General features: G+C 40.8%; 1 protein-coding gene across 1 annotated transcript; it reads left to right on the top strand.

Moving 5' to 3' along the window:
- The first annotated feature begins 6,750 nt into the window (after positions 1-6,750).
- LOC114572832 (solute carrier family 23 member 1) lies at positions 6,751-13,141 on the top strand. The gene is made up of 12 exons (XM_028604614.1): positions 6,751-6,834; positions 8,043-8,168; positions 8,955-9,112; positions 10,098-10,257; positions 10,476-10,657; positions 10,829-10,949; positions 11,091-11,247; positions 11,377-11,630; positions 11,772-11,936; positions 12,033-12,141; positions 12,679-12,774; positions 12,876-13,141. Exons 1-12 carry the CDS (start codon positions 6,751-6,753, stop codon positions 13,139-13,141), a joined length of 1,878 nt encoding a protein of 625 aa, XP_028460415.1.
- The last annotated feature ends 998 nt before the right edge of the window (positions 13,142-14,139 follow it).

The raw sequence follows: 14,139 nt of genomic DNA, 5'->3' as shown, positions 1-14,139 counted from the left end.
GTTTGAAAGGTAACCTTTGTCCAGGATTTAAATAGCAAATCGTATTTAATGTGATTTTCATGCCTCTCTGCTTAAATCACTTACATCACTTTCGGAGGACCTTATTTGCTCCGAGTCTGACCACAGTAACTGGATCAACTCCAAGAGGACATCTGTCACTCTTGTTCTGCTTTTTCAACAAGGGAGCAAACATGCTTGTTGTGTTTGTTGTGCAAATTGATCGCTAAATATTCAAGGCACATGAGTGACACTGCCTGTTTAGCTGCTGCTACATTTCCATTTGTGTATACCCAAATGTGAACAATACACAAATCAATTCAGAAATTACGTTTTAGGCATCCTGGATTTTAAATGTGTGTGTTTTTCACTTGTAGATACAGGGAGAGATAATAAAAACTTAGGGAAAAGGTGAGAGATAAGACTCAGGACACGTATTAGAATAAAAAACAGGCTGTAGAATTTGATTCAAATTAGGGATGTTGCTCTTGGTAATACAAATCTAGGGAGGACGTTTCTTGAATCAATAGTACTGAGCCTGCCTCTCTGCAAGGACCCTCACACTGGTGTAAACATCAATGCCAGTTTTGGGCAGTGTTTCTCCTTCACATTTGAATGGATTGGTGCTGGCACTTGTTTGCTTTGGAGACAAGTATGAACCATACGGCCAATAATCCGATTTTTCCCAGCTGGAGGAGTTTGGGCAAGCAACATGTGCATGTTTGATGTAAAACTTGCAGATCCTCCTCAGGCAGAGTCAGTCTCTACTGGTTTGTCTGAGGGGAGACGTGAATGTCTCACTGCTCGCTATCTTTCCCGCGGACATACATGAGAAGCGATAGCATGGCATTGCTGAGTGCTACGAGCATAAACATGCATACACTCTTTTATAACTGTTTTTGAGAGCTACTTCACCTGAGACAGACTAGCATTAAAAGTTTACTCATCTGCATTTGAATGTTTGAGCTACTCTTTATGTTGTCTTACTATGCTTTCAGCAAGTTGTTGATTAAATATGCACAAAGAGCTTTAGAGAACATTTGCCATCTTTTACTACTTGTTCCCTCAGGCGCCACTAAGACACAATGGCTTGTTGCTGGATGAACAAATACTTTTATGTGCTGCGACGTCTGCTGACTTATGTTCTCTGCTGATTTCAAACCCCTGTGTTTACACTCTGCATCATACCTTTCCCTGTCACAATTTCTCTGTTGCCTACAGTGAGACTCAGTATGTTATATATGCACCGTCACGTGGCAGTATTATTTTTTATCGTGTACAATTTGCACACAAAATCATTAGGGAGTACACTTCTTTGTTCTAATGAGCCGAGCTGAGAAAGAAACTCAAGCCAGAATACTATCGCCCCATAAATTGGCTGAATTGCTTCTTTAAATGCAAAACATGAAAAATGAAAGTGCCTTAAAAGTCAGAAAATGATAAAGTGGCATTATCTCTGAACATGTTGCAGGGAGTTGATGATGTGCGATATCGCAGCCAATGACATTAAAGTTTGGTGTTCTGCAAAGAACGTCCTTTAGAATATAAATGACTCCCTAAGTTCAGAGCCCAACTGCACACATAAACCAGCACATTTAATTATTATTATAGAAGAATATGATTAGCCCTCCATGCCTTGTTTCAATTAGGTCCTCCTTACGTTGTGGCAGAGCTTGACCTGGTTTAATCCTGTGAAACTGTTTCTACTGGTGTCATTAATTCACCTCAGTGAGAATGGGGGATAAGACAAGAGGATAAGCACTGCACTTGAACGTGTTGCTGTCCTACAATTGTTAACATCCTTTCTGTTATAAAACTGCAAAGTGTGTTTTCACAAGACAATTCTCCAAGATGCTTTGCTGCACCTGCCTTGACACATTTATCAGCACCACACAGAGAGATCATATCAAGTCTCCACATTCTCTTCCCCTCCGAGTGAAGAAAATATCCTCTCTTTGAAGGCCTAAATCTCTTTATCTAACCATCTTCCCAATTTTGTCCTGTCAACTGATTGTGAAAGTTTGAGGGAAGCGCTTAATGCAAACCGTGATCAAACAAACCATTGAGTTGAAACTGTCAGAGTGCTCTAGAAACTCTTGGTTAAGAGTTTTCTTTTTCTCCTCAACATGAATTAATTCAATTACAAAAAGTAAGCAGCCTGCTCTTGTGTCAGAGAAGTTTTCCAACTCTGAAGATATTAAGAAAACACTTCCACCCACCCACCCACCTGTCCATTCATCCATCCATCCATCCATCCATCCACATACTGTACGTGTCTTTCAAATCTAAATAAAATAATCTCCTTTTTTCTACGAGAACTTATAAGTGAACATGCAAAAAGGTATATCTCCCTAACCAAAATCCAACTATTCTAAAAACATAGTAATAACTTCATTTTAATGAGTAACTAAATGATCAGTCCTGAGATCAACACGCATACTAGTTGGTCCGCGGTTGTCTTTATTTTCCAATATACCTTTTTTTTAGAAGAACTCAACCTTAAGAAGCCAAAAACAAGTTTTTTATCTTATACTGGAGTTGCAATGGCTTTAGGGAAGGAAAGTAGTGAACTAGACAATCTTGTATTTGATGTAAGTTCAATGACTTACTCATGTCAAATTTACCATGTGTTGGCATTTTAAGTATTCTCCCTAAACACAGTCAGGATCACACACATCTGTGAGGATTGTACTTCACTAAATTTTGATTAATCGTGCTACATCCTGCAAGGGTTCAGACAAGAAGCACCGAAAAATGGACATTGAAGTCAGGAGGCCTTATAAGAGTAGAATGGTGTTTCTGATAAGTCACAGAAACAGGACAAGAAAAAAGACCCCAAAAGAAGAACCACAACTACCCCATTCTCAGAAGAACCAGAGCTGGTCATTGATTATGTGACCTGCATGTCTCCAATAATAATGATGCGTTCTTCATGCGTTCTTCAGTCAACCAATAACTTGACTCATTTCTAGTTTGAAATGTGTTACTCTTAACCCCCGTTCCCCGCCCATCACAGGGCTGACACATAGAGACAGACAACCATTCACGCTCCCTTACACACCTACGGGCAATTTAGAGTCAACAACAAGGGGAGAACATGCAAACTCTACACAAAAGGGCGGGTTCAAACCTGGAAACCCTCTTGTTGTGAGGAAACAGTACTATCAACTGCACCACAATGCCACTGAAGCAGTATACAGTATATGATTGGAAATGTGGGATTTATCCAATGATTGTGTCATGGTGACAAAATGAATGAGTTAAATCAAATAAAGTTTGTTGAACTATTAATGATTTTGTAAAGAAATGTTTTCGAATAAATATTAAGTGATTCTAAAAGTTATTGTGGGCAAGAACACCAGTTTGGTCAACACGTCGTCCTCACCTCTGTGTATAGAAGTGTGGCAGACCCGCGTGAGAACAGTGAGCTAACACATTGTGCATCCACAGAATTTATGAAAAAAAGCCAACAAACATGCAAAACAGCACTTCTGTGGAGCTAATGATTAATTCAGTGAACTCTGGTAGCTTCTGCTCCAGGAAGTAACCAGTCATATTGGTGTTAAGGTCTATCACTCGGTCATAAAGAGAGCGGTGATGTTGATGATAATGATCTTGGTTATTGGCTCTATGGTGGCTTCTTTTAGAACTTGACCACTCAGGTGGTCAAGTTCTAAAATTACATTAAAGACTAAAGTTTGTCTGATAAAAAAAAAAAAAACTGTAGCCTGTACCTAAAGCTGTTTCGAAATTTAGATGAGAAAAAATAATAAAAATAAATAAATTAAAAAAAAGTGTTTCTATGTTCCCCCTTCTTCGGGGCGCCTGGGTAGCTCACCTGGTAGAGCGCACGGCCATATATAGAGGTTTACTCCTCGACCTGCGGCCCTTTGCTGCATGTCATTCCCCCTCTCTCGCCCCTTTTATGTCTTCAGCTGTCCTATACAAATAAAGGCCTATAATGCCCCAAAAATAATCTTAAAAAAAAATAAAGAATCCTTCCTCACAGCCAGTCAACAGACAGACTAAAAAAACAGAATAATGCGTTCTTCATTCTCCTGTTTCAAAGGAAATTAACTTTAGCCTGTGGATAAATGTATTATCACACATCTTCACACTGATCTAGGCAGCTGCTTAAAAACCCACAGCAGCGACCCCTCTAGCTGTTATTGTGTTTCCTTCTGCAAAAGCAAACAGAGATAACACATCTTCTCAATCTTTCTCTTCCCCCTCCATGCCTTCATCTCTTTCTCTGCGTATTCATTTCCTCTGCCTTACCAGCTTTGACAGGCAGGTGGGATATGGTGTAACGCTTTGATCTGTGGAGGCATCAGTTTTCCCCGAGGCCCATTTTGGAACACTAGTCAATGGTTGACTGCACCCTTTGTTATTTCAGGATGGCACAATAGCATGTGTAATTTGCACTTTAAAAATCTCACCTTTTCTTTCAATGTCTTTTTTGTAGCTCACTGAGAACACATTACAGAATATTACCTTTTGTAAGTTGGTGTTCTGGAAAAAGATTTTGTGTAGTGATTCAGAATTGGGTTTTATGTAACATTGTGCCAGCGTCTGCATTTCAACGGGATATGATAATGATAACTTAGCGATTCTCTGCTCATCAGGGAAGGCTTCAAATTTACCAGCACCAAATTCTTTTTCTATGACACGCCATGAGGAATAGCTTTTATTTTCTCTGTTGTGAAATCCACATTAGCTCATCAGTCCTCCTCAGCTTTCGTGCACTTTATAAGATCTACTGTTAAGTTTATCTTTCGGAAATAACTATCACCCCAAATGGAGTTAAGAGAACGAGGCGAGAGACAAACAGAAATAATGAGGGAGAGAAAGAGAGTGAGACAGATTGTGTATTCATGATCAGTAGATGAGGATCACACTGCAGGCAAATGTGAGACTGCTCAGGGTATAAATAAATAAAATATCCAATGAATGCACACATAAGTCATATCTCCGCTGATCTCATTTACTGTACCCACATTTATTCATTTGACTGATTATGTGAAAACTGCATGCACTGTAGTGGCTTCATATTACTTCCCTGCCATGTGCTGGGATTTCAACTCTAGTGGCTATTTTTCTATTCTTAGAAAATTGATTTAAGCTTCAAAAGGAGAAAAAAATACAATGTAAAGCAAATGCATCAATAAGAAGGACGTATCCATATCCGTAACTTGTTTCATTTAAGAAAATAACTTGACATGTTTTTGTACACATTCTGGTTATACTGATAGGTTCCTATTCAGTACAAAAGTTCTGGCAATCTGCTATAGGAAACTTGGTGTTATGCACTCACACAGCCAACGTGTGACAAAAACTATGGTAGATTATTAAAATAAAAGTCAGGTTAAGCCTTGGGCTCCTTTAGTGAGCCATAAGAATCAGGTCTGTTCATGTGCTGAGCTCAGTGGCATGGATATCTGATACTTCAGATTTCAGTGAATCAGCACACCATGACCATGTCATACTCACCATTTGTAAAACTTTATTACTAATTCTGAGACTGACTTTGATCCAGACTTTAACTGCTGTCTGGATGCTGTTCAAAACCTTTTAGCCTAGCTTTTTGCCTTCAGTTGTATTTGCTTTATTCATCATTAATTATATACATTTTCATAAAGGGCTGGGGGACGATATATATCATCAAAACAATATTATAATGTCTATCGTATCTCTCTCTCTCTCTCTCTCTCTCTCTCTCTCTCTCTATATATATATATATATATATATATATATATATATATATATATATATATATATATATATATATATATATATATATATATATATTATATGAGTGACAATTTTGTTTTGCATTCTCTTTTCACTCATGATTTCTCTGTTTGCTTAACTCTTTCATCAAGTCCCAGCATCTCTCTCTCTCTCTCTCTCTCTCTCTCTCTCTCTCTCTGCATTGGTCCACTGCTCTCTCACCACTTCTCGGTATTGGTCCACTGGTACAGTCCATACACGTACTCTTACAACAAGTTAGATCTCCAAACCTTTCACGCCTGAAACATCCAGGGCCAAGATTGTCAGCATTTGCCCAGGTCAGATGGATAATTCTGCCTCATCACAGCAGGGTCCCATTGGTGCTCATTAACAAAGCCAGACAAGAAGTGGAGACAGCCTACTTTAAGGAACAGCTCACGCTAAAATATAAATTCTAATCATTCTCATTGTACTAATAAGTACTTTGCAGTGTCTGCCCTCTCAAAAACAAGAGGGACTGGGTAATCCCTGATTCATTAAAAGACTTGACACTACTTTGTTTCCATATATGTAGGATTATTATAAAATGCCTTTTGCAGGCCAGAGATGAAGAGCTGCAAAGTAAGGAATACATTTTCTGGAAAAGAGCAATTTACTTTTTTTTTCCCTCCTTGTCTATCCATGGCATGGTGTATTATATGAATTGATAGTTCTTTCTTTTGCAGCATTTATAACAAATGGTGGTGTAACCAAGGGTGCTGAAACCTCATTTGCAACCAAAACTTCCTTAATCACAGTATCATCCAGACCCTCTGGGGTACTGATAATGTGCCTAATATAAAAATGATTGACAAGGCAGTGATAGCAACCTGACCAGAGTATGTTTACCCACTGCTGACGTTCCCTTGAGCTAGGCACTTGGTCCCCAGCTGTTCCAGTGGAGCAGCTCGGAGCCACTAAGTGAGATTTGTGCTGCGGCCACCTGGGCTTCACAGTGCACCTTTGCCTGTTTTTACACGGCCAATGTCGCTGCTCCCCACACTATCAGGAACCCTCATGCGTGGCTACTGGATTCCTTGTTACTATATTGGTAATAGTCATTCAGAGGTAAGCACTGCCTCTGGAGGTCAGGAAGATAGAAATATGAAAGTTAAGTATGTAACTACGGTTTTATCAATTCTGGTTAACTGCCAGAGTTCTGTCAGTCGGAATCTTGGCGAGAAAATATTTTTAAGATTATTTTTTAGGATTTTATTATAGAGCCGCTGGAGGATGACAGGAAAGGGAGGAGCAAAAGAGGGGGTTGACACATAGCAAAAGGCCACAGGTTGGACTCGGGGCACACGCTCTACTACGTGAGCTAGAAGTCACCCCAAAAAGGGCTTCTTTAATAATGATGTGGGCCCTACATCATCCCAGGTCACAGTGAGTTTGGTAATAATAAATACATGACCAGCGCATGCGCAAGATGGATAACATCCAGTGTTAAGCACAGGCTGTGGCACTCAGGAAGAATGATAACTAACTTTTATGAGAACTAAGTGACCATAAAATAGTAAATGTACGTCCCTCCCAAAGTCCAGATCAATAACAAATATTTAACATAAAATATGTAACTAAACAATCAGTGATCTGAACTTTGTCCTGAGATGAACACACACTACCAGCTCTAAAGGTGACAAACTCAATGTGGTCTTCCTGGTTGGTCTACGGTTGCCTTTATTTTTCCAATTCACCGCTTGTAAGAAAAACTCCACCTCAAGAAGTCAGTTTTTAGCTTATAGTGGAGTTGCAATGGCTTCAGGGAAGGAAAGTTGTGGACTTGACAATCTTGCATTTGATGTGAGTACAATGACTTCTAATAAATATACCACGTGCTGGCATTTTATGTATTCTTTGTAATCGCAGTCAGCATGACCAGGCACCGTAAGCATTCAGGAGAAAAACTGCTTTTGAGTTCATATCTTGTTAAAGAGTAAATATTGCACTTCACATAGTTCTGATTATATCTGCTACGGGTTCAGACTAGTGGGAGTAATTTAGGTTGGAATTTTCTAAAATGTCTGCAACTTTTGCTGACTTTCTCTTTAACCTCACACAGCCTTTGCGCGGAGCCCACACAGCACTATTTAGTTTTGATTAAAGTCATAAAGCGTCATACTTTCAAATTCATAATACACACAATAACAGAGATGATAGACATCATAAACAGATGGATGTGTCTATATGTTGTTAAGATGTCTATCCACCTGAAATATCCTTCTGTTAAACTACACAAAATCCAAAATGTTTAAAAAGAATTGTTGGTGTTGCAGATGGATGTCAATGATCAACAAAGAGGAAAGGACAGAAAGAAGAAGGAAGAGGAAGACACAAATAAACCAACCTATTGTGTGACTGATGTTCCACCCTGGTACCTTTGCACTTTTCTGGCCATACAAGTGGGTGTGACAAGGATTTTAAAGTTCTATGAATGTCTTGTGCATATTTTCGGTTGTTGTGGCTGTTGAACCCACATCGTTATTGGGGCAATACGAAATAGCATCCTAAAATTTTGTGTGTGTTATATCACATCTTCTTTATAGGGAAGTCTGCAGTTAAAGGAACAGGCCAGAAAACTAACCAGTGACAGCAGTGTATTATGTTGAATTCTTAACTTCATCATGTTTGTGGCCGTTTAGTCTCGCATTATCAGACCTTCCTCCACAGTGCTGCAGAGGAGGGTCCGGCTAATCATCACAGCATTCCGGAATGGGAGAAAAACGTGCTCTGGTTTATTGGCATTTCTTTAAACCAATCACAATCGTCTCGGGCGGGGCTAAGCGCCGGACGGAGCCACGGCGCCGCTGCAAAATAGCCTCGGGAAGGAACTTGTTTTGGTGGAACACGTGCTCGTTCAAAACTTGTTTTAGTCGTACAACAGAAAACTCAGATTGGACAGATAGTCTAGGTAGTGGTCTGGATTTACCCTGCAGAGATCTGAGGAGCAGTTAACCATAGTCCTCAGAAATCGAACAGAGTTAAAAATTACAACACAAAGAAAGCGGAAGGTGATGGACATCCGGACGAAAAGAATTTCCGGTGGCACCAGGAGATCCTAATTACTCTAAATGGAGATGGTGCATTGTTTTATCAACCCACAGAAAGAAGATGACATGCTGGTTTTTGAAAGGGTGTCATCAATACCATCAATTCATCATTGTCATCACTGTTCCTCCCCTGTGCAGCATTACCTGACAGCTTTCGGTGGGATCGTCTCCATCCCCCTCGTTCTCTCGGAGGGGCTGTGTCTGCAGCATGACAGCCTGACCCAGAGTTACCTCATCAACACTATTTTCTTCACCTCGGGCCTGATCACTGTGCTGCAGGTCACCTTCGGTGTAAGGTCAGAATGATGGTGCTAGTTCATTGCACCACTCACCATCCTGTAACAAATGATTGGCAAGATAGTTGAGATAAACTCGAGACCCTGGAAAAGTTTCACTTTAACACTTAATACATAAGTCACAGTCTTAAAGCTCCACAAGTCGGTCTATTTATGTTATTGATGAATTGAATTACTCAATTTAATGTGACAAAGTTTGGTCTTAAGTGGGATGACAGTGGCCAACAGAGCTTACAGAGAATTATCTTCATGCTCCCAACCATTTAGCTTCTTTTTGGTTTAATCTCACTGCTCTCATTAAAACCATTTCCAAGCTGCAGCAAGCAGCGGTTATCTGCAAAAAAACGTTGTATGCTACCCAGCACTAACTGAGTGACAGACTTAGCAGTTAGCTGGTGAAGAAATAATACTAACGGCTATAGACCTAGACATATTTCTCAGGAGTAAGTGGACACCAAAATAGAGATAAAGGGAGAGTGAATACAGGCTTGCATTTGTCTGGTTGATAGAAACACGTGTGTGGTTGATAACATGTTACTTATATGGTTTAATACAGTATGCAATTTTTATTTTTACCAAAACCTGCAAAACTGACGACATTCCCATCAGCTTCAAAGTTGGGTTTACTGCTAATTTACAAATGTTAGCATGTAAACTAAGATGGTGCACATATCATTAAAGCCTATCTGCTAAACATCAGTATGTTAACATTGTCAATGTGAGCATGTTAGCATGCTGACATTAGCATTTAGTACAGTCTTACAGAGCTTGTAGTGTGGCTGTAGACTCTAGTCTTGTATACCTTGTAGAAATAGCCTCACACCTATTGTTAAGCATGTTACTTGACATCATTTTGGCTAACAATAACTTCAAAAAAGGATTTAATAGTAATACAAATAGAAATCATCAACACCAGCCAACCCCATCAATAAATAATTTGTATTTTTATGTGACTGAGAATTGTTTGTTTCTGTCACACCTGCAGGCTTCCCATCCTGCAGGGGGGTACATTTGCTTTGGTGACCCCTGCCATGGCCATGTTGTCCATGCCAGAGTGGAAGTGCCCAGCTTGGACCCAGAACGCCACTCTGGTCAACACGTCCTCACCTCTCTTTATAGAAGTGTGGCAGACCCGCATGAGAACAGTGAGCTAACACACTGTGCATCCACAGAATTGATAAAAAGCCAGCAAAAAATCGCAAAACAGCACTTCTGTGGAGCTAATGATTAATTCAGTGAACTCCTGTAGCTTCTGCTCCGGGAAGTAACCAGTCATATTGGTGTTGAGGTCTATCACTCAGCCAAAGAGAGAGAGAGGGGATGTTGATGCTAATGATCTTGGTTATTGTGTTCCTGTCCACAGCTACAGGGCTCTATCATGGTGGCCTCTGTCCTCCAGATCCTGGTCGGCTTCTCTGGGCTCATCGGCTTCCTCATGCGCTTCATTGGCCCCTTAACCATTGCCCCCACAGTCTCTCTCATAGGCCTGTCACTGTACGATTCAGCTGGAGACAAGGTTGGCAGCCACTGGGGCATCTCTGCTATGTATGTAAGCGCTTGGTGCCACGGTGAATTATTATTTGCCCAGTTGAAATGATGTTGTTTTCACTAATTTTCCTTCAGTAATGCTGGTGTCATCACTTGCCTGCTTCAAGTATAATATTGGTCTATACTTTTGCATCATCCTGCTAATGACAGTTCTTCTTCTACACACAGGACCACATTGCTTATCATCTTGTTCTCCCAGTACCTCCGTCGCATACCAATCCTTGTTCCTGCATATAGCAAAGCCAAGAAACTGCACACCTCAAAGTTCTATATCTTCCAAATAATGCCTGTATGTTCTCAAGAAAGTCATCACAAAACACTCAGATACATGTTAAAGACTATTATACTACCTTATTGATGGCATATTTTTGTTGTATTTTATGGTTGCTTGGAAATACTGACAATTATACTAATATTAGATATTTATTAGATCCTGCTGGGCATTTCGGTTTCATGGTTAGTCTGCTACCTCCTCACTATCTATGATGTCCTACCATCGGATCCAGCCCAATATGGCCACCTGGCTCGCACTGATGTGAAGGGAGATGTGCTGAACAAGGCTTCCTGGTTCACATTTCCTTATCCTGGTAAGTCCACAAAAAGGGAAAGCAATTGGTATAGTGGGTGTAGAATCACATGTTTACAACATCGCTGAAAGTATTAAGATGTTTTTTTTATAGACTATTCAATAATCACCATTTTCACTCCTTATTCAGGTCAGTGGGGCATGCCAACTGTGAGCCTGGCAGGTGTGTTTGGCATGATGGCTGGAATAATATGCTCCATGGCAGAGTCTGTGGGCGACTACCACGCGTGTGCCAGGCTGTCAGGGGCGCCTGCCCCCCCCAAGCACGCCATCAGCCGGGGCATTGGTGTCGAAGGGCTCGGCAGTTTGTTGGCAGGGGCCTTCGGCACAGGCAACGGCACTACCTCATTTAGTGAGAACGTGGCTGCCCTGGGTATCACCAAGGTAAGATACGAAAGTGATGTCAACCCTACAGTTTAAACTTCATTTAAACTGCATGATTTCAGAACTAGGCTGACTTTGATGTGGAAGAGCAGATTAAGCAAAACTCTCATATTTCAAACTACTTTAATTGTGTGACAACAGGTAGGTAGCCGAATGGTGATTCTTCTGAGTGGAGTTTTCATGATTTTGATAGGGATGCTGGGTAAAATTGGAGCCATCTTCACCACTATCCCCACCCCCGTGGTGGGAGGGATGTTCCTGATCATGTTTGGAGTCATAACTGCAGCAGGAATTTCTAATCTGCAGGTAATATATGATTTTATATTCAACCAAATTGTTTCCAAATGCTTTGCTAGTATTCAATTGTTGCATTATTCTTTTTCGCTGAAATCTCATTTACAGTCCACAGACATGAATTCCTCCAGGAATATATTTGTTTTTGGTTTTTCCATGTTTTCTGCACTCGTTATTCCAAACTGGATAATGAAGAATCCTGATTTCTTAGAAACAGGTACAATCTATACGACATTACTTAACTCTAAAGGTCCCATGGCATGAAAATGTCACTTTATGAGGTTTTTTAACATTAATATGCGTTCCCCCAGCCTGCCTATGGTCCCCCAGTGGCTAGAAATGGTGATAGGTGTAAACCAAGCCCTGGGTATCCGGCTCTGAAAGCTCAGATGGGCCGATCTGGAATTTTGGTTACCTCCCCTTTCTCTGCTTTGCCTGCCCAGATAATTTGGCCCACCCATGAGAGAGAGACATCATGGCTTTCAAACAAGCACAGTGGCAGTTGGTCAAGGCCACCCCCCTCCCCACACCGTCTCCTCCTCAATAGCTACAGACACAGAAATGGCACATACAGTATTAGGGGACCACTAAGGTCTATATAAAAGCATCCAAAGTGTCATGTCATGGGACCTTTAACAGCTTACACTCAGTCTTTTTACTTGATTAGAACAGCAATTGATGCACATCAATCTGAAAGTATGTTCACTGTATTGCACTAATACTTTTTCTCTCTTGCCCTTGGTGTGTGACTTAGGTGTTAAAGAGGTAGACCAAGTGTTGCGCATATTGTTGACCACACACATGTTCATCGGAGGGTTTCTTGGCTTCTTCCTAGATAACACAATTCCTGGTAGGCTGAAGTGGAAGGTTGATAATCAAACAGCAGTCAATACATGTGTGTCATTATAAAGAAGATGTGGTCTAATAGTCTTTCTAATTCCACTGTCTCAGGGACCAAAAGTGAGCGTGGCCTCTTAGCCTGGAACAAAGTACATCTTGAGGACTCGAGCTACACCTTGACAACTGAAGAGGTGTATGACCTCCCCTTTGGAATAACCTCTTGCCTATCGTCCCAATCTTGGGTTCGTTACGTCCCCTTCTGCCCATGGAACGGCCACAGATCTGAGAACAGGTCGGAAGACAACCAAATGCCACAAGGCCGAAGGAGTGAGCAACTGCCCCACAGCACAAGGGTCATTTATGAATTAGCCTTCTAGCTTTCTAGCTTGCTGAACTACAGGTGGTGTGATAAAATGAAATCTCTCAAATCCTCTCCTTTTAGGTCAAACTGCTCTTTCTGATAAATAAAAAGGGGTCACAGAAATATTGTTTTAGGAATATTTAGACTATAGCCATCACTGGTTGATAAGGTCAAGATTTATGTTTAGGTATTTCACTGTCCTATGTAATAAACTGCCAGCAGTGGGATTTTACTTTGCTGTGTAAACTATGTTTTCAATATGCGAGCCTGACTATCAGTGGTGGTTCTACATTGAATGACGCCTGTGGGCGAGACCCCCTTTCGAGCTGCTTTTATTTTAGTATTTTATGTACTTAACTTAATTAGTCTGACTGTTTTTTCATTGTTTTTTTTGGTTTTGTTATTTCAATACTGGGATTCTAAATCAATCTATTGAAATGCACTAACAAACTACTACAATAACTAATAACTATATGATCGATGCTAAATGTATGGATGATATGCTATGAATTTACTGAATGGGTGTTTCCTACTAACATCCCAAAAAAAGATGAGTGATGTGTCGTCACCTACAGCAGGCCTACTTAAAGAGATGCTTCATCTATTGGCGTTTTTCCGTTACATGGTACCTGCTCGACTCGCCTCGACTCTACTTGACTCTACTCGCCTCGACTCGCTGTACGTCCGTTTTCCATTGCAGATTTTAGTATCGCCTCAGCGTGGCTGGTCGTCATAGCGACTGCCGTGGGCGTGGCTTAGTAGCTTGCTTTCCCATTGACATATCCCCGACGCATTTCCTGGTTCTCCGTCAACAACATGATATCAAAGAGATAGTTAACGTTTACTGCTCCAGATTTCCCACCGTGGTCACATATATAGGACTCTAGAGTCGCTACTCGCTTTGTTTCTCTCACATATATATAACTCTAGAGTCGCTACTCGCTGCGGAGATAATCGCCGTCACTCTCTCACTTCTCCCTCGCTCACTAGCTCCCCACACACACACATACGGCG

Source organism: Perca flavescens, chromosome 18 (assembly GCF_004354835.1).
Source record: "Perca flavescens isolate YP-PL-M2 chromosome 18, PFLA_1.0, whole genome shotgun sequence".
In the NCBI taxonomy this organism is placed as follows: domain Eukaryota; kingdom Metazoa; phylum Chordata; class Actinopteri; order Perciformes; family Percidae; genus Perca; species Perca flavescens.
This window is presented reverse-complemented; position numbering and strand designations above follow the sequence as displayed.

Bases quoted from the DNA above. Each gene is read 5' to 3' on its own strand.
- LOC114572832 (XM_028604614.1), top strand. From the start codon at position 6,751: ATGTCGCTGCTCCCCACACTATCAGGAACCCTCATGCGTGGCTACTGG. The intron at 10,658-10,828 runs GTATGTAAGCGC...TTCTACACACAG, and splicing joins CACTGGGGCATCTCTGCTAT to GACCACATTGCTTATCATCT. The intron at 11,248-11,376 runs GTAAGTCCACAA...CTCCTTATTCAG, and splicing joins GTTCACATTTCCTTATCCTG to GTCAGTGGGGCATGCCAACT.